Genomic DNA, 21,227 nt, shown 5'->3' with positions numbered 1-21,227 from the left:
TAAAGCAAAACTCGTCGAAGCTCAGGAGAAGAAAGCCAAGGCTGGCCTATCTGGTGGCCTTCTGTTGAGGAAATGTCAGAAGGAGAATGAACCATCCAAAGACGATGTTGTGGTGACCTCTTCGGTGGCCAAGTTTCAAGATAATCGTACTGTCGATGGGAAAACCTCCTTCTGTGCTGATGTTGTCACATGTTCATAAGCTTATGCAGATGTGCGTCCTTGTCTCTGAAGCACACCTTTGAACTGTCACCTACTTGTTACTATAGGTGCTGGGAGAGTCCTTGTACATCTCCGAGAAGTACTTGGACTATGATAAGAAGTTGGTTGAGGCTTAATTTGGGATTTCTTCTCTTTCTGCTGAGAATGAGTCACTGATGATCCAAATTTCTGCTCTTTCTGACGAGGCCAAGAAGGACAAGGATCGTCTGAAGACTTTGGAAAAAAGTATTGATACTAAGAAGGCTTTCTCAAAACTGAAGGATAAGTAGATTGAAGAGGCCCTCATGAAGGTTGAGAAGGCAGGTTTTGAAGCGGTAGAGAAGTTTAAGGCTTCAGATGAGTTTTCAAATAAGCTCTATGATTACTACGTGGATGGTTTCGAACTCTTTCGTAAGTACCTGGCCAAGAATCACCCCTAGATGGACTTCTCCTAGCTTGATATGGAAGTAGAGAAAGAAATTTTGGTGGATCGTCTTTTTGAGGTTGTGATGGAAGAAGTTTTGGTGGATCGTCCTTCTGAAGTTGCGATGGAGGGCAAGGTTGTGCCAGGTATAGCTGAGAGCATCCCTACAGATTCCTCCCCTTCTAGTCTTCCTCAAGAATTTTTATCATTTTTTTGTAAGGCAAGAACGTTATCATTTTTGGGGCTCATTGTTTGAGCATGTCCATTTTACTTTTCTTCTTTAAACGTTCTTTTGGATAATCTTTCGGGCTCGTTTGTTTTGAGCATAATTTATGAATATTTTTTCCTTGAACCTGTTTTGCAGTAATTTTTATGTCATGTATGAATGACAGCGTGGTTATGTGTTAGATATCTTTCTTTCAAGTCACGTATGGACGACGATAATAGCAACTTTGGTTAAGTCATGTATTAATAACTTTTATTAGGTCATGCATAAATGATGAAGTTGTCATGTATTAACAACTTTTATTGAGTCATGTATGAATGAAGATGTCGTTATATATTAATAACTTTTATTAGGTCATGTATAAATGACAATGTTGTTATGTATTAAGTCATGTATGAATGACGATTTTGTTATGTATTAATAATTTTATCAAGTCATATATAAATGATGATTTTGTTATGTATTAATAAATTTATTAAGTCATGTATGAATGACAATGAGGTTATGTATTAATAATTTTATTGAGTCATGTATGAATGACAACTTTGTTTTGTATTAATAACTTTATTAAGTCATATATGAATGACAATTTTGTTATGTATTAGTAACTTTTCTCATGCATGAATTGTGTTTTTTAATACGTATTAATTCTTTTTCTAAGTCATGTATCAATGACGATTTGGCCATAAAAAACTCAACTCGCATAATTCCTGAATAGTACTTTTGCCCATGCTTTATTGATAGAGGGACAAAATATTCCATCATCTATGTAAGACAAAAAATAATAAGAAGAGGAAATACATCTAAATAAAAGTAAACATTTTGAAATATTTGGGGGTTCTTACTGATAGTATCTCTTTAAGTGTTCTATGTTCCATGGACGAGGTAGTTCTTAGCCATCCAAGGTCTTCAGGTAGTATGATCCTTCTCTAGAGTGGTGAATGACTTGGTATGGTCCTTCCCATGCTAGACCTAACTTCTCTTGGGACGTGTCCTTTGTTGCCTGCAAGACTTTTCTGAGGACGAGATCACCTATGTTGAATCTTCTCACCTTCACGTTCTCGTTGTAGTACCTGGTCATTACTCCATTGTACTTTTCCATTTGCTGTATAGCTTTGACTCTCACCTCGTCGATCAGATCCAAATTATTGTTGAGTTCTTGTTGGTTCCTCTGCTCTTTGTATGCCTTGATCCGGATGTTCGTTAGTCATACTTCCACTGGTATGACGGCTTTAGTTCCAAACATTAGTCTGAATGGTGTTTCTCTTGTTGGCACTTGTGGTCATCCTGTACACCCATAAAATGTTAGACAGCTCTTTTGGCTATGCACCCTTTGCCCCCTCAAGCCTAGTTTTGATAATTTTGAGCAGACTTCTGTTTGTCACTTCTGTCTGACCATTTAGCTTGAGGGTGTATTGGAGAAGAGTAGTGGTTCTTGATGCCTAAATCTTGGCAAAATTTTTGAAACTTGAGATTGTTAAACTACTTCCCATTCTCTGATATAATTACGTTTGGAATGTTGAATCTGCAGATTATGTTCTTCCATACAAAGCTGGTGAACTTAGCTTCTGTAATCGTTGTTGTTGGCTTAGCGTCCACCCATTTCGTGAAATAATCGATTGCAATGATGAGGAGCTTGTACAGTTTCCTTCATATAGGGAATGGTCCTATTATGTTGATCCCCCATAAAGCAAAAGCCATGGAGTGGTTATCTGCGTCATTGGCTTACCTGGTCGTGTTTGGACGTTTGTGAAGTGTTGGCATTGGTCACAAGTTTTTATGAGGTCGTGTGCGTCCTTCTGTAGCGTTGGTCAGTAATAACCTTCTTTAAGTGCTTTACCTACTAGAGATCTTGTTCCCGCGTGGTTACTGCAGATTCCTTCATGTATATCTCGAAGTACATAGCTGGCCTTTTCCTTGTTAGCACAACGGAGATAAGGTAGGGAGATAAGTACATAGCTGATGAAGCGAGTAGCTTTGATCTATATCTTTCGTGCTGAATTCCTGTTTTTTGGGAGTTGTCCTTCTTTCAAGTAACGGACAATGGGAGTCATGCATTCGTCTTGTTCTTGTATCTTCATCACCTGTTCTCCCTCAATGCTGGGCTATCCCCTTGTTTCTAGCATAACTTAGGAGATACGACATGCTCGTTTGACGAGGCTAGTTGCGCTAAGAAATCAGCTTTAGCATTCTTTGCATGAGGAATTTGCTGGAACTCGACATTGTTTGTAAAAGTTCTTTGACGATCTTCAGATACTTCTGCATTCTTTCCTCATTTGCTTCATAATCTTCTTTTACCTGTCCAACTACAAGCTGAGAATCAGCTTGGACGATGAAGGTCTTGGCTTTAAGTACTTGCGAGACTCAATTCTGTTAAGAGTGCTTCATACTCAGCTTCATTGTTGGTTGTTAGGAACTACAATCTGACCGCGTACTTCAAGATTTCTCTTTCTGGTGATATGAGGACCACCCTTGCTTCTCCGGTTTTCTTGGTGGCAGACCTATCTGTCTAGACTATCCATATCTTCTTTTGGGGCCCTTCTTATTCTTGAGAATAAGTGAATTTTGTAACGAAATCAACGAGGACTTGGGCTTTGATTGCTATCCGAGGCTGATATTCTATGTCAAACTGGCCAAGCTCTATAGCCCATTGGACAAGGTGCCCTGCTGCATCTATCTTGTTCATCGTCTTTCTTATAGGTTGGTCTGTTATGACGACGATGGGATGTGCCTAAAAGTAGTGGTGTAGTTTCTAGAGGCGACAACTAGAGTGAAGGCGATCTTCACTAGTTTTGGGTAATTCGCTTTAGTTCCCTAGAATGCTTGGCTGGTATAGTACACCGACCTCTGCACATCCTCCTCTTCCCTGATCAATGCTGAGCTTACTACTGTATTGGACACTGCCAAATAAAGGTGCAGCTTCTCTCCTGTTATTGATGGGCTTAACAACGATAGCTGTGTTAGGTATTCTTCTATCTTCATCAAGGCTTCTTCACATTCGTTAGTCCACTAAAAGGCCTTCTTCAAGACTTTGAAGAAGGGAAAGCATTTGCCTATTGCTTAAGAGACAAATCTGTGCAATTCTGCAACCTTTCCTATTGAGATCTGTACTTCTGTCACTATCTTTGGGGACTTTATCTCCATTATTGCTTTTATCTTGTCTAGACTCCTTCTACTGACGAGCTTAGTAATGGAGGCTTGGCTAGATACACCTTAAGACTTTGAAAGGCTGCCTCACATTCGCCCATCCATTAATAAACCTGTTTAAGAACTTTAAAGAGGGGAAAACACTTGTTAGTGACCTTTGAGACAAACTTGTTTAACGTTGCTACTCGTCCCGTTAGTCTTTGCACCTCCTTAACTATTTTGGGAGAAACCTTGTCAAGTATGGCTTTGACCTTCTCTTGGTTCGCCTCAATTCCTCGCTGAGATACCATGAAACCTAGGAATTTTCTTGATGAGACTCCAAAAAGGCACTTTGTAGGTTTAAGCTTCATCTTATACCCTCTTAAGGTATCAAACTCCTCTTGAAGGTCTACAAGATGGGCTTTAGCTTCCATGATTTTTATGAGCATATCGTCTACATAGACTTCCATATTCCTCCCTATCTGCTTGCTAAACATTTGATTCACCAATCTTTGATAGGTGGCACCTGCGTTCTTTAGTTCGAACGGCATGACTTTGTAGCAATGTAAGCCCTGGCTAGTGACGAACGCAGTTTTCTCTTGATCTTCTTTCTTTATTAGGATTTGGTTATAACCTGAAAAAGCATCCATGAAGGTTAGTAGTTCGTGGCCAGCCGTTGAGTCAACAAGTTGGTCAATTCTAGGAAGGGGAAAACTGTCTTTGGGATATGCATTGTTCAAATCAGTGAAGTCCACACACATTCTCCATTTTCCATTGGACTTCTTTACCTTAACAACGTTTGCAAACCATTTTAAATGGTAGACTTCCCTAATGAATCCAGCAGTTAAAAGCTTTTCCACCTCTTCCATGATTGCTTTATTCCGCTCTAGAGCAAATACTCGTCTCTTTTGTTGAACAGGCTTCTTTATTGGGTCAACGTTAAGACTGTGTTCTATCACTTGTCTGTCGATCCCTGGCATGTCCTTATGGCTCCATGCAAAGATGTCCAAGTTCTTTTTCAAAAACCTCACCAGTTTGTCCTTCAAAGTCTGTTGAAGCTCCTTTCCTACCTTGGTGGTTTTGGATGGATTTCCTTCTACTAGCACTACATTTTTTGCCTTCTCCATGGGTTTGGGTGGTTCTTCTTCTACCATCCAAGTGTGATTTTCCCTAGATGCCAAGACCGCCTGGTAACATTCTCGAGCCAAAAGTTGGTCCCCTATGATTTCTCCAGTTCTGTGGGGGTCAGGAATTTCACTTTTAGGCAATACGTGGAGGTTTCTGCCTTAAGGCGATTAAGGGTTGGTTGCCCAAGAATCACATTATAAGACGAAGGGCAATCGACGATCAAGAAGTCTACCACCCTCGTCACTTAAGTAGGGTAGGTCCCTGCTATAATCTGTAATGAAATGATGCCTTTTGGATAAACACGGTCTCCGCTGAAACTAACTAACGGAGACTTGAAAGGCTTAAGGCATTTTGGATCCAACTTCATCTGCTTGAAAACCGTCATATACATCACATCTGCTGAGCTCCCATTGTCCACCAGCACTCTTCGGGTGTTGCATCCTTCAATGGCTAGCATAATGACTAGGGGGTCATCATGTGGCTGCTTGATCTGCTTCGCATCTTTCTTGGAGACGACAATGTCGTCATTCTTAGTGTGACGATTTTTTGCCATTGGGTGCTTGACATGGACGTTGTTCACTTGCCTCTACACCGCCTTCCTCAGGGACTTGTATGATCCTCCAATGACTAGTCCTCCAGTGATCGCCCTTATTTCTCCTATGATGGGTTTGAGATTGTCTTGATCTTCCTCTCTTTGGTCATCAGTAGATTTCTCCTCTGTTCACTGGCGAGCTTGATAATCTTTCTTAACAAACTTTTGGAGCTTCCCCCTTTTAATCAACTCTTCTATCTATTCTTTCAAATCCTTGCATTCGTCTGTATAATGACCATGGTCCTTATAGAAGCAATAGTACTTCTTCAGATCTCTTCACTTTAAGGACAAGCTTAATGGTTTAGGCCATTTCAAGGCACGGTCATCCTTTATTTGCTGAGAATCTTGTATACAAGCATTACTAAAGGGGTGAAATTCAGCTTCTTCTTTGATGATGCCTCCAGACTACTTTTGCTAGACTTAGCTTCCGTACGATTATCTTTGCGCTCCTTTTTGCTTTGGGACTCTGCACCTTCGTTTGTCTTTCGTTTATCTGTCAATCCTTTTGCCGTCAGCGCGTCTTTCCCATTCATGAATTTTTGCACTTTAAATAGCAGATCCATCATTAAAGTCGAAGGAGTTTCCCCTAAGGAGAAAAGAAGGTTAGGATTGATTAACCCAGCCTGGAAGGTCATCATTATCACCTGCTCGTTAGCCTCATCAGTATCTAGGACTGCTTTGTTGAATTACTTCACACATTCCCTCAGGGTCTCTCCCTCATACTGTTTCACAATTAGCAGATAGGAAATGGGCCTCTTATAGTGTTGGCCTCCAATGAAGTGATGGACAAAGGAGTCACTTAGCTGGTCAAAGTTTGCAATAGACGCTACGGGCAGCTTACTGAACCATACCTATGCTGCTCCCCTAAGGGTTGCTGGGAATGTTTTGCAAATAACTTCATTTGGGGTATGCTGGAGACTCAGAATTGTTTTGAATGCTCCTATGTGGTCCAGAGGGTCCTTAGTGCCATCGTAGACCTCCAGCTGAGGGAGACGAAATTTGGGAGCAAGGGGCACTCTAGAACATTAGCTGTGAAGGGCGAGTCGGTCCTCTTGATCATGCCATCCAGGTTTATTGCTATTTTTTCCTCATGGCATTCTTGACCTCGTCCAATTCCTTTCTCATATTTTTCATCATTTGGTCACTACCACGAGTTGACTGCGTGGTATGTTCTTCAGTATCCCTTCTGCTATTCTCTGGACTATGGGCCTCGCCATCATTATCATTGCAATTGCATCGAGACTATGACATAGTCGAAGTCCCAAGGCACGCCTTTTGTGCTTGAATTCTTCATTCTGTATCATCAATTCTTGCACATTAGCAATGAGTGCTTGAATCTGTTGGGCCATTACAGTTGGGTTCATAGGAGGTGTTAAAGTGAAAGTGTCCATGTGTCTCAAGGAACTTTGTTGGTAGAGATACGATGAAAGTACTCAATAGATAAGGGCACCGGGCCTACCAAGGACCCTCCGATGCTTAAGTTAGCTTATTCTTTCTGGAAAAATTGTAATTTGTATAGCAATTGTGTGTTCATGCCGTTTTACCTGTTTCTCTTGGCTTTATATAACCTTAGGCTGAGTTGATACTCATAATACCGTTATGTTGTAGCTGGGTAATCAATGCTTATTGATTGCAAATTAATTCCAACATTTTTTGTTTGAAACTATTCCTTAATTCTGCATTATTAGACAATGGTAATGGTTTTTGTGCCATTCACTACCCAGTCATTGATTGCTGCCTGGAGTTAATGCACATACGCTTGTCCATACCCTTACTAGTCATTGTCATAGATAGTTTGCAAGTAATGGACGACCATTTATATGCTACTCATCAGAACCAAAAAGGTTGTTCTTAATCAAATTTTAGTTAATAAAGGGCGGGGGCTTTCTAATTTAAGATATGTAAAGAAAAAATCTATAAGTTTCCCACGATTAGATCATGTGAACTATTTTTCTCCTCATTAGAGATATTATGAGAATGAAGCTACTATTGATCAAATTAATAAGCGTTCACATCTAGGTTTGCATAGCAATATCTATTTTACCATTTAAAAAATTACTTTACCTATAATATCAATCCACTTTATAATACATCCAACATCCCAATCTCTATTATTTTATTATTTCATTTAAATATTCTTTTTTTATTCTTTATTTACTATGTCTTCATTCTTTTTTTTTTTTTTAATTATTTGTTTTCAATGGTCATGATTGAAGAGAGAAGAGGAGGAAATATTTAATAATAAAACTAGCCTCATCACATGCGCTTCACGCGTGCGATGAGGCTTTTTTTTTTTGTGTTATAATATTTCATTTATTCCAAGTTAAGGTTTACAGGTTTTCTTATTAATATTATACATTTAGAATTTATAAGTGGATAAAGTAATTTGAAAATAAATAGAAGAGTGATCATATTTTTTAGGCAATGTTTTAGTAGGAGTTAGAGTTGTATTTTTACCGGATTGTCCTTAGTTTTGTTTCTACTTAAACATAGGGGTGTATGATACATTTTTGAACCAAAAAATGAGAGTCCTAAACAGTGAAAACCCCCTTAAATAATAGTATAGATAATAATAAATTTCATTTTGAATTAAAAGGATAATTCCTAAAATTTAGGATTTCCCCCCTTCAAGTTCATCTTTTTATTCTTTAAATTTAGTATTTTTGATTCTTTTCTCATCTGAATAAAAGTAAAACACCTTCAATTTAAAAAAAAAAAAAAAAACTAAGAGAATTCCTAAAATTTAGCATTCTTTCCATTCATGTTCATCTTATTTTTTCTATCCAAACTTTTTTATATATTACTACACCACTTTCAAATACATGTAAAAAAAAAAATTACAATTACTGTTTATTTCTAAAGTTTATCATTTTTTTTTGTTTGAAAAATAAAAATATATAATTTCAAATTATTAATCTTTACCTCAAAAAATAGAAGAGTTTTTAAGCACATGCAATACATTTTCTTAAAGGCTAGTATATTATAACTTGTTTTATTTTTTTAGGAGAATCTGAATATATATATATATATATATATATATATATGTGTGTGTGTGTGTGTGTGTATGTATGTATGTATGTATAGCTTTCTTTTTCTCAGCAAATAATATGTTGGTTCAAAATAGAAAGTTAGAAATATTATCAACGAACAACTTGGCTTTGGTTCAGAGCCTCCAGTGCATTAACTCATTAGGATGATGACATATTGATACATAAGCAAGAGTAGATGTATCACAATTGTGACAGGTCCAGTACATTGGACATTTGGACCAGGCTTTTGCCCATTAACCAATGTCTTTGCTTTCATTCTTTAGGCACGGTACTAACAACGAGAGAACCCACAAGACACGTCGAGTGGGGCTTATTGAGTTAACTTAATTGTTCATATTAGATTGCCTTTCTCGAGCTTAGTAAAATGGGAAATATATATATATATATATTTGTAAAACATCCATGTCCAAAGTCCTAGCACGTGAAATGGGAATATCTGTTCAAGAAATTGCTCTACTGTCAATCTTGATTTCAACAGAGTTTTCGTAAAGTAAAAGTTTTTGACCTTTTGGTTAGAAAATAAAGGTATTTATAGGGAAAATGGGAGTTTAGGGTTAGGTTAGAGGTTTGAACAGCCAGTTGATCAAGTTGGTTGCTCTAAAATCTCACAAAAATGAAATGGAGTGATTTGATGTTTTTTGTTTAGAGAGTGGGAGAGTATGAAATTCTGCCATGCGACACATTTTTTGAAAATATAATTAAAATACTCTTAAATTACATCAAAGATAAGAACAAATTAAAAAAATTAGGACTTTTTGTTTCTTTGGTTCAATAGTTTAAGACATTTGCAATTAAAGAACAATAATTATTTGCAAAACTCTTTGTTTATTTTGGTTCGATGTTTCAAAAATTTTCTAATTAAAAAAATAAGGACTTCTCTTTTCACCTTTTGCAATTCTACTTATTTATGATTGTTAGAATTATTTGATTAAATGATTAAATTTATCTGCTAATAAAAATTTTACGTGTTGTATTTCACCTATTAAAAGAGATTTTGAGCTCACATGTGTGGGAAAAATATTAGAATTATGTAATTAAATGATTAAATTTATCATTTTCTAATAAATTAAATTTTTATGAAAATTTGTAATTTAAGTTTCCGAATTTTCTTTTTATGCCCTCCAAACCTTGAAAAAATATATCATGTTTCAGCGGTATGTTTACTCCCACTCATAGCTGAGTGGGTCTCACGATTGGGATGACTCGCCAACTGTGAGGGAGAAAGCATACACCTAAAACAGGGTATACTTTCTCCCAAACTAGGTCTTCCTCATCTTTTCCAGGAAAGTATAAATTAGCTTGCATTGTTTCATGCCAATGGATTTCGTCTATTTATTATTTTTAATAAGTATTTTGATAGATGCATATTTGTGTAAAAGTGTCAACCACACGTTGCGTTGAAAATTTGCAATTTGCAATCATTATAGGTTTAAAGCAAGGGGAAAATAATAAACAAAGAAACGAATACAAGATCTTATAACTTTGTCCATCTCCCGTATCAACTCCGGCGACGACTTGACTTCAGAAAATTGTTTCATGAGTTTGTCTATCTTCTGTCATTTTCCTGAGTAAACAACACTGACACTAGTGCTTTCAGTCACCTCATAGTTCTTGCTTTTTTAACTTGTTGGCATCCTTCTTTTCCATGGCTTTGTCTCCATTTTACGTATATCCCACCCCCCACAAGCTAGCAAATTAAATTCTGACATTTGAGCGTTTTATTTTTATGTCTCATTACTGTGAAACTGTGTTGATTGTTACAGACAGGGCCGGCTCTAGGCTTAGGCCATTTAGGCAATTGCCTAGGGCCCTACTATCGAAAGGCTCCAAATTTTGGAGCAAAAATCGAAATAAAATTTTTTTGAAAAAAAATATTTTTGGAGATATAAAAAAAAATTAGTTTTATATTTTTCCTCTATTTTTAAGAAGTTTCAAAGAATTAAGTAATGCTAGAGATAATACAATTTTAAATATATAAGACTTCCAAATATGTGTCATTAATTACAAAAAGTAATTCAGATAGAAAAATAGTTGAAATACTATAAATTTTACTTCAAAACTTTTACAAGTTGATGTGACAATTAATATGATTTGTGAATGTCAACGACCTATTAAATACATTTTTAAATTACTTGTTGTGATTGATGATACATCTTTATAAGCCTCATGGTGTAAAATTTATAATATCTCTAATATCATTCATTTAAATACTTATTTATTATTTTCTTGTAGTGTTACTAATCACATTTATTGCTATATCGTTTGTAAATTTTTTGCAGTAAATTTTTTTATAGCTTTATCATTTCTTAAAAAAAAAAAGTATATTACAAGATAAAAAAGAGAATTTTTGTTATAAAAAAAATTATAATATTAAAAACTAGTTAAATATTATTTAAGTAATATTAAAAAGGCCTCATTTAAATAAATCACCTTACGCCTTAAAATTTGTTGGGCGGCCCCTGGTTAGAGATGGATCTGGCTCCCATCTGTTATGTAGTTGACGTCTAGTGCCTTAGTGCGCCCCTTCCATTACGCACTTAGATTCTCTAAAAAACAATTACGCACTTAGATATGCTGTTGGGACATCAGTGCCGGCACCATCTGCCCATGTAGGCTTGATGTCGCATGCATGCATGCCCTGTGATACAGAGGTCTGGAAATATAAAGATTTTCAGAATGTTTTTCATTAATATTGAGAAAAACAAAATCTCCGTAAAAGTTGTATCAATATTGTAAGTGCACAATTGCACCTGGCCCCAAGAACAGTTACGAGCTCAGGCCCAATGAGCCTTAAACAATATGAATTTGTAGAGTGTGGGCTTGAAACCCAGGTTAGAAGTGTGTGAGGATTAAATGACAAGCCAAAGATTGCAAACACTCAAAAACAACAGGGAATATTGTAAATCAACCTCCTCGGACGTAAGCCAAGAGTTGTTCTTATATTATCTCTTCCTCTTTTTTCTTTTCCTTTTAGATTACAAAGTCCTCCTCCCTTTTCAGTTCTAGGTTGCTCCTTAAATACTCTTCTTTTTGATACTTTGTACACGTGTTGCCCCAATTCCCCCTTAGCCTAGATATTTCTTTTCTCAGTGCCTTTGAATAGTAACCAGAAGTCTCCATTCCACTGTTCAGGTGTCACTTCCCCATTAATGCGGCCAGGGTGGTAGGTGCAGGGTCTTTAATGCGGATGTAGCAGCCTTTATCCTTGGTATTTCTCTAGCATCGATGCTTCTAGGACATTCAAGGGTTCTCCCCCTTTTACCATTGGTCTTCACCGTGTCATTCCCTAACCTTTACAATGAAGTCCCGGAATCTCCGATGTTCGTCCGAGGGGAAAAATCATCCTCGGCTGTACTCTCGGATCCTCGACGTATGGGCCGACCCATAGTACTAACAAGTTCTAAATCCAGGAGCAGGTCGGCCTTCCTTAGCATGGCCCAAAGGCCCATATACCTATCAGGGTCTTTTTACCCCCCACAATAGCCCCTCAAAACTCTAATTTTCGACGTCCGAGGAGAAAAATAGGGTTTTGATCTGACGAGAACCTACTCCACACACTTTGTGAGTGATGGCACGTGTGGAAATCGTTTCGCGTCCCAGAAGATGCCACTTGGCGGTTTTATTTTCAAAAACGCGCGCATTTATTACTGCAAATCACACTTTGTCCCCCACGTTCAACGGCGAGATGGGCATCCAACGGTCCTCGTTACTCCACGAAAATTTGGGCGGGACAAATATAATTTCGAGGCCGCTTTTCCGCACACCGTGACGCTTCGGGAACCTGCGCCTTCATTTAATTCCTCAGGGGCTAATCCCATCAAAACATCAGCCATCATACTTTACCTGCAGAAAACCGTGGAAATTTGCACACCTTCAACTTTATAAGTTCTTGCTCTTTATATTCTTAACCTCTTCTCCTCGGTCCTTGTCCTCGGCTGTCACTATAAATATTCTCCCTCTTAGAGTTTAATCTTTCGTTCCTCTGTAATGGGAAGATTCAAGTGTCTAGTTGATACCGCCGCTGGGATGGAAGGCTTTAGGGCCAAGTACCGTATTCCCAGCGACGTAGGTCTAGAATATTGTCCGGCGGAAGCCGTGGCCGATTCTAGGAAAGAGGGAGAGGTTATCATCCCAATAATAGCCTTTATAGAGGGTGGGATGACCCTCCCAATGAAACCTGTAACTAGGGAGTATCTTCGCAACCACCGGCTGTGTCCCGATCAGTGCCTCCCAAACGTTTTTAGAGTTTTGGGTAGCGTCGATGCTCTAAACGAGCAAATGGGTCTAAACCTCTCCTGGCATGATGTCGTTTTTCTATACGAGTCCCATAAACTCTCCAATGTAGGTTACTACATTAAGTCCCGTTCTAGTATCGTTAGGTTAATCTCCTGTCTGCCCAAATCCAACAAAGGCATGAAGGACGACCACCTGATCGTCTCTGAGAACTGGCACGACGGCCTCCACTGCCCAGTTGAGTGGGGGGACCTAGGTGCGATGCCATAGGATTAATCTCCCCACAACACAACTTCCTCTAACACACACAAAAATGAGTATTCATAATTACTTAAACTTATTACATATCTGTGTGAATCTGATCAGGCTTGTTTGTTTTGACGTCTTTTTTGCAGATAAGCAACACGTGCGCCCTCGTTTGAGTCACTGTAACATCGCAGACCTAAACCGAGTACTTCGTTCCGAGGTGTTCGTTAACGAAGACTTACAACTCAGGGCTGCTCATCTCATTCTGGGGTACACTCCCATATCCTTGGACTTCCAGGAGATAGAGAACGCCATAATTGCGGGTGACCGAAGACGAAGGAGAATAAACGTAGCCCGGCCCCACTTTTTGGACGACCGCGAGCTCCCTGACGCCCCCCACACCGTTTTGTACAACCAACCCATAGCGGCAATTCCCCTCGCCGTGCACTCTCAGGCAACTATTATTCCAGAAGAGCAGGTGTCTTCTTCACATACACTAGACGAGGAGATAGATCAATTCCATTTTGAAGACACCGAGAGACCTCGAGGGAATCAATTCGTCGTACTTTCCGACGAGGAGGAAGAAGCCACCGAGGCCTCTGGAATCGCAGGGTTTGTAGTTGCCCTACCCGAGGACAAATCCGAGGAAGATATGGGTAGGATGAAGGGTCTCCTAACCAATAGAGCTGCGAAGGTTATGGAGAAAAAGACGGGGACGTCCCAAGTTCCCCCATCTTTGCCACCTCCCCCTCCTCCAGCTGAGCCAAAACTTCCAGCCGAGGATCCCAAGAAAAAGAGAAAGGGGGATATTGAGGGGACGATCAGTAAGGACCCCAAGAAACCACGACAACAACTCCCACCGGTTCAGCAGCAGAAGCTGGACAAAGGCAAGGGTAGGGCCCGCTCAGTTGAAAGCAGGGAAATCAGGGACGAGGCCGAAGTGCGCCGAGCACCGACCACCTGGTCCCCCGACTTAAGACTGGACGGCGCACCCATCTCCTGCCAATCCAGTATAAGGGCGGTTCAACAAGGCCATGCCCACCACTTGGTCGAAGTGTTGGAGCGCCCTCTTCTGTTGCCCAAGGACATGGAGACCTTGGAAAAAATGAGCCAGCCACAACTATTCCTCTCTTTAAAAAGGGATTTAGCACTGGTAAGTTTACCCCTTTTTAAGAAGATTCCACTTTTAACGATATTCATAAGTTTGTTTACTATTCCTGATTCCATCACACTTTGTTACAGGCCATTCAGGAGGTCTTTGTAGCCGAGAAATTTATAGAAGATACTCGGAAGAAGGCCAGGACTGAGCTGGAGATTAGGCTGGAGACAGAGAAGACCTTGGGCACAACTCTTGCTGAGAATGAAAAGCTTACCTCGGAGGTGGCTGAGCTGAGGAGAGAGAAAAATGGGGTCGAGTCAAACTTGAAGACTATGAAGACCCAGATAGAAGGGCAGCGCAAGCTCCTTCGCGAAAAAGATGATGAGCTCGCCCGAGTCCAACGGGAACGCTCGAATTTGGAAAAAGAACTTGCGCTGATGAAGGAAGAAGCCAGCTCATTCCAACTCTCTTTACAAGCTGCCAAGCAGGCGAGTTTCGAGGAAGGGGTAGCAACCACCGAGGAGCAGCTGACAGAGGACTTTGTGGCTTTGTGCCGAGAGTACTGTCAGAAAGTCTGGGGGGAAGCTTTAAACGTAGCAGGAGTTCCTCTATCCTCGGATCTGAGGAAGTCCGAGAACGTTTGGCTTCCCCTGGAGATACAGGAGATTGAAGAGGCTCCTGCTGCTACTCCTACCCCTGAGACAACTCTTCCTGCTTTTCCTCCTATGGTCCCGAAGCCAATTCCAGATCCTACAGAGCCTTCGGGTTCCAATAAAGACAAGGAAGGAGGCGGAGGTGCCGAGAAGGGCCTTAGCCAAGCCATGGAATCCAATGTCCCTCCAACGAAAGTAGCAGACAAAGGACAAAAGGTTCTGGCTCCTTTTGAGTTGGAGTTGAAAGAGACAGAGGGAACCAGCACTTCTCAGCAAGATCCTCCTCCAAAAGCTCAGGACCTAGCTTAGGGCTTCTCTTTCTCCATGTTCAGCCCTTATATGTAATGCATGTCCAAATGATTAATAAAGAACAACTTTATTTGATTTTCACCCGTGTTGCATCTGTTTTTACTTTATTCTTTTTATACTTATCGCAAAAGTTTCCCATTAATACATAGCAAAAGTTTCTCAGAGTAAACAAATCTAACTCCAAGGATTGCACAATCGTAACTTCCACATAATCACGCACATGTTATTAAAGATTCAACAGAAGGTGACATGGTTGAGATATTCAAACAATGCTTTGATTAAAAAGAAGAAAAGACCTCATATAACGATCAAACCCTTGTAATGTATAGCACCGTTTCTAGTAGGATGTATGGTCCGAGGACCATTCCTTACACAAATTTGCTTATCACTTAAAGACATAGAACTTAAGATTCGAGTTAATAAACAGTAACACATTAACACCCAGACGTAATAAGGAGTTAACTTTGATCAAAGTCGTGGTCCGAAGATAAGATTTAACCAATTTTCCGTTTGATTCTTAAAAATTGTAACTTCAAATGTTAAATTTCTCAAAGCAGGAGGTCCGAAGACCGGCATAACTAAGGTTCTGTTTAACAAATGACAAGACATCAATTTCCACAAGGTTTGTGGTCCGAGGACTGCACTTAACCAAGTTTCTGTTTGATTCTTACAAATGATAACCTCAAATGTTAATTTTCCCAAAGTAGGAGGTCCGACGACCCGGCCTAACTAAGGTTCTGTTTAAAAAATGACAAGACATCAATTTCCACAAGGTTTGTGGTCCGAGGACTGCACTTAACCAAGTTTCTGTTTGATTCTTACAAATGATAACCTCAAATGTTAATTTTCCCAAAGCAGGAGGTCCGAGGACCCGGCCTAACTAAGGTTCTGTTTAACAAATGACAAGACATCAATTTCCACAAGGTTTGTGGTCCGAGGACTGCACTTAACCAAGTTTCTGTTTGATTCTTACAAATGATAACCTCAAATGTTAATTTTCCCAAAGCAGGAGGTCCGAGGACCCGGCCTAACTAAGGTTCTGTTTAACAAATGACAAGACATCAATTTCTACAAGGTTTGTGGTCCGAGGACTGCACTTAACCAAGTTTCTGTTTGATTCTTACAAATGATAACCTCAAATGTTAATTTTCCCAAAGCAGGAGGTCCGAGGACCCGGCCTAACTAAGGTTCTGTTTAACAAATGACAAGACATCAATTTCCACAAGGTTTGTGGTCCGAGGACTGCACTTAACCAAGTTTTCGTTTGATTCTTACAAATGATAACCTCAAATGTTAATTTTCCCAAAGCAGGAGGTCCGAGGACCCAGCCTAACTAAGGTTCTGTTTAACAAATGACAAGACATCAAATTTCACAAGGTTTGTGGTCCGAGGACTGCACTTAACCAAGTTTCTGTTTGATTCTTTTAGAATAATAGCTTCAAGCGTTAGAGATACTCATAACTTTGAAATGTTAGCTGACAAAAGCGAATTTCATTAATAATAATACCTTCTAAGATTATTTACATTCCATGGGCGTGGTACAATTTTTTCATCTAGATCAACTAGCCGATATGACCCTATGCCTGCCACTGAAACAATGCGATAGGGGCCCTCCCAGTTGGGTCCTAACTTACCCCAAGCTGGGTTTTTAGAGGTGCCCACAACCTTTCTTAATACAAGATCACCAGGTGCAAGTGGCCTTAGCTTCACGTGGACATCATATCCTCGTTTTAGCTTTTGTTGATAATAAGCCATTTGGACCATAGCTGCCTCACGCCGTCCCTCAAGTAAATCAAGATCTTTCTCCAGGAGTCCCTTGTTATTCTCTGGGCTAAAAGAACTCGTCTTTAGAGTAGGAAAACCAGATTCCAGAGGTATCACCGCCTCGGCTCCATAAGTCATAGAGAATGGCGTTTCTCCAGTGGACCTGCGCGGTGTGGTCCTATATGTCCACAGAACATGAGGGAGCTCTTCTACCCATCTGCCTTTCGCATCGTCTAACCTCTTCTTGAGCTCGTTGACTAGGACCTTGTTAACGGCTTCGGCTTGCCCATTTCCCTGAGGATAAACTGGGGTAGAGTATCTATTTATGATACCCATGTCACCACAATATTGCCTAAAGGCCTTACTGTCAAATTGAACGCCATTGTCTGAGACAAGTGTATGTGGTATACCGAATCGAGTGACAATATTTTTCCAGATAAATTTCTTGGAATCAATATCGCGGATGTTGGCTAAGGGCTCAGCTTCAACCCATTTAGTGAAGTAATCTGTTCCCACAAGAAGCCATCTTTTGTTTCCTGCAGCTCTCGGAAACGGCCCCACTATGTCCAATCCCCATTGGGCAAAGGGCCAGGAACTGGAGAGAGTGTTAAGAACCCCTCCAGGTTGATGAATATTAGGGGCGAATCTCTGGCATTGATCGCATTTTCTGGCATAGTCCTGAGCCTCCCTCTGCATATTGGGCCACCAATAACCCTGAGTCAGGGCTCTATGGGCTAAAGACCTTCCCCTAGTGTGGCTCCCACAAATTCCCTCATGCAGTTCCTCCAGTAATGCTTCTGTTGACTCAGGGTGCACACACAACAAGTACGGTCCTGAAAAGGATCGTTTGTATAGCTTCTGGTCCTCGGACAACCAGAAACGTGGCGCCTTTCGACGTATCTTTCCTGCTTCAGCCTTGTCCTCGGGAAGAATGTCATTCTTAAGAAAAGACACGATCGAGTCCATCCAGCTAGGACCAAGCCTTATTAGATGGATGCGAGGTGCGTTAGCAATTACAAGAGAAGGTTCTACCAAATCCTCAACGAGGATAACCCTAGGTAAACCTTGAGCCGAGGACGTTGCCAGCGTAGCCAAAGAATCTGCATGAGTGTTTCCACTCCTAGAGACGTGAGCTAAGGCAAAAGAGTCGAATTCAGCCTGCTGACGTTTGACCTGGGCCAAATATTCCTGCATTCTGGGGTCTCTAGCCTCCATGGTCCCCATGACTTGGCCGACCACTAACTGAGAGTCCGAGAACACATGGATTTCCTTGCCACCCATCTTACGTACCATCTGCATGCCTACCAAGACTGCTTCATACTCGGCCTCATTGTTAGTAGCTGAGAATGCCATTCTTAAAGATTTTTCAAAGACAATTCCTTCAGGGGACATCAGAACAAGTCCAATACCAGACCCTCTCTGATTAGCAGCCCCATCCACATATACTCTCCAAGCCGAGGGCACTGCGGCCGTGATCATTCCAATTGATTTTCTATCCATGTGTGCTTCTTTTAGAGTTTCTTCTAACAATGGTTCAGTAAACTCCGCTACCAAGTCAGCGAGGACCTGACCCCTCACCGAGGTGCGAGGCTTGTATTTAACATCAAAGGCTCCCAAAATGGTTCCCCATTTTACCACCCTGCCAGAATAATCAGCACTGCGTAACACCGCCTTGAGAGGCAATTGGGTCAGAACAACCACAGTATGAGATTGGAAATAATGAGGAAGTTTGCGCGTGGCGTGGACTACGGCCAGAAGCGCTTTCTCCAAGGGCAGATAGCGCACCTCGGCCTCATTCAAAGACTTACTAACGTAGTAGATCGGTTTTTGCACCCCGCTTTCATTCCTTATAAGGACTAGGCTCACCGCGTGGACAGCCACTGCCAGATAAGCGAACAAAACCTCGTCCACCTCGGGGCGAGACAAAATGGGTGGCCGAGAAAGATATTGCTTAAGCTGCTGGAAAGCTAACACGCAGTCCTCGGTCCACTGAAACCCTTTCCACTTATTCAACAATTGAAAGAAAGGACGGCATCGGTCAGCTGACCGAGAGATAAACCTATTCAATGCAGCAATCATTCCAGTCAGTTTTTGGATCTCTTTTGGGTTCCGAGGCGGCTGAAAATCCTGAATAGCCTTGACCTGCACTGGGTTCACCTCTATGCCTCTGTGAGTAATCATGTACCCCAAAAACTTCCCAGACCCCATGCCAAAAGAGCACTTTGAGGCGTTAAGGCGCAGCCTATACTTTCTTAGCATCTGGAAGGTGTCGGCCAGATCTGTCATGTGTGAAGGTACTGTTTTACTCTTCACCACCATATCATCCACGTATACTTCAATGGTTTTCCCCAGTTGCTGTTCAAACATTCGGGTCATCATTCTTTGGTAAGTAGCCCCAGCATTTTTTAACCCAAATGGCATGACCCTATAATGATAGTTCCCAGTCGGAGTAATGAAAGTAGTCTTCTCCTGATCCTCTAACGCCAAGGGAATTTGGTGGTAACCCTGGAAGGCGTCCAAGAAACTCATCCGAGGATGTCCGACAGTAGCATCTACCAGTTGATCAATACGTGGCATTGGGAACGAATCTTTAGGACAGGCCTTATTCAGATCAGTAAAGTCCACACATACTCTCCATTTGCCATTCTTCTTTTTAACAACAACAGTATGAGCCAACCATTCAGGGTAGAAAACCTCTTTGATAGCCCCCGCCCTTTTGAGTTTGAGAACCTCTTCCTTCACAGCCTTAGAATGTTCTTTGGAGGATCGCCGAGGTGGCTGCCTCCTCGGAACAATGGCAGGATTGACATTTAAACGATGACAAATGAAGCTCGGATCTACGCCTGGAGCCTCATAGGGGTCCCACGCAAAGACATCTATATTATTCTTCAGAAATTCCAACAACTCCATCTTCTCTTGGTGTGGCAAACGTATGCCAACTTGGAAGAACCTCTCTGGATCATCTGCTATTACAAACTTCTCTAATTCCTCACAAACAGCCTCATCTGCTGTCATCGCTCCAGGTGCCTCCGGAGCTGTTAATTGCTATGACTCCTGGATGGGCAAAGTTGATGACTCAATTTCTGACTGACGAAGCATCGCGGCCGATATGCATTGCCTGGCCACTACCTGGCTGCCGAGGATTTCCTCAACATACTCCCCCGAGTGGAATTTAACCTTAACGTGCAAGGTAGAGGAGACAGCTCCCAGAGCGTGCATCCATGGCCTGGCGAGGATGGCTGTATATGGAGAGTATGCGTCAACCACAATGAAATCCACCTCAACCGTTTCTGTGCCGGATTGAACGGGTAAACGAATCTGTCCCTTCGGCACAACGGCTCTCCCTTCGAAGCTTATAAGTAGGGAGTCGTAAGGAGTTAGATCTTCCAACTCCAACCTTAGCCCCTTAAATAGATCAGGGTACATGATATCTGCACCGTTGCCCTGATCTATCATCACCCTCCTCACATCATAGTTCCCTATCCTGAGGGTGACCACAAGAGCATCGTCATGGGGCTGGATAGTCTCTACCTTATCCTCCTCGGAGAAACCTAAGACGGGCAAAGTGCCCTTCAACCTCTTCGGCCTGCTACCCACATCCTCGGCCTGAGGATGGGAAACCGCCATCACCCTAGTGGGACCTGAGCCGGTCCTACCAGGTGCAGCGAAGATAACATTAATTGTTCCCAACGCTGGCCGAGATGAATTGTTCCTCTGGTTGTTTGAGCCAACTTGACTGACCTGCCCAGTGGGCTGACACGAGTGCTGCTTTAACTTTCCCTCACTAACGAGTTGCTCCAGATGGTTCCACAGGGTCCGACAGTTCTCGGTAGTGTGGCCCACATCCTGATGGTACTGACAAAAGAGGTTTTGGTTTCTTTTCGCAGGGTCCCCTGCCATCTTACTGGGCCATCTGAAGAAGGGCTCTTCACGAACTTTCTCCAAGAATCGATGCACCGGTTCTCGGAACACGCATTTACGGCTCGAGGTGCTGCCGAGCCGGATTGCCCGAAGTAATCCCTCCTCGGCTTGTTGTTGTGATATCTGTCCGACCTGAAATCCCTTCTCTCCTGCGGGATAACCTTCTCCTTTCCCTTCCCCTGCTGCTGGTCTTCCTCTACCCTTTTGTACTCATCAATACGATCCATAAGGCGACGTACGCTGCAGACGGGCTTTTTC

General features: G+C 41.3%; 1 protein-coding gene across 1 annotated transcript; it reads right to left on the bottom strand.

Annotated features, from left to right (window-relative positions):
* Window positions 1-2,691: 2,691 nt before the first annotated feature.
* Window positions 2,692-5,655, bottom strand: LOC142616264 (uncharacterized). The gene is made up of 3 exons (XM_075789146.1): window positions 5,429-5,655; window positions 4,609-5,210; window positions 2,692-2,852 (listed from the first exon to the last, which is right to left on the bottom strand). Exons 1-3 carry the CDS (start codon window positions 5,653-5,655, stop codon window positions 2,692-2,694), a joined length of 990 nt encoding a protein of 329 aa, XP_075645261.1.
* Between the last annotated feature and the right edge of the window lie 15,572 nt (window positions 5,656-21,227).

This window comes from Castanea sativa, chromosome 11 (genome assembly GCF_040712315.1).
Source record: "Castanea sativa cultivar Marrone di Chiusa Pesio chromosome 11, ASM4071231v1".
Taxonomy (NCBI): Eukaryota; Viridiplantae; Streptophyta; class Magnoliopsida; order Fagales; family Fagaceae; genus Castanea; species Castanea sativa.
This window is presented reverse-complemented; position numbering and strand designations above follow the sequence as displayed.

Bases quoted from the DNA above. Each gene is read 5' to 3' on its own strand.
- LOC142616264 (XM_075789146.1), bottom strand. From the start codon at position 5,655: ATGGCAAAAAATCGTCACACTAAGAATGACGACATTGTCGTCTCCAAG. The intron at 5,211-5,428 runs GTTAGTTAGTTT...TGACCCCCACAG, and splicing joins CTTAAGCCTTTCAAGTCTCC to AACTGGAGAAATCATAGGGG. The intron at 2,853-4,608 runs GTTATAACCAAA...CCCAAAAAACAG, and splicing joins CTTCATGGATGCTTTTTCAG to GAATTCAGCACGAAAGATAT.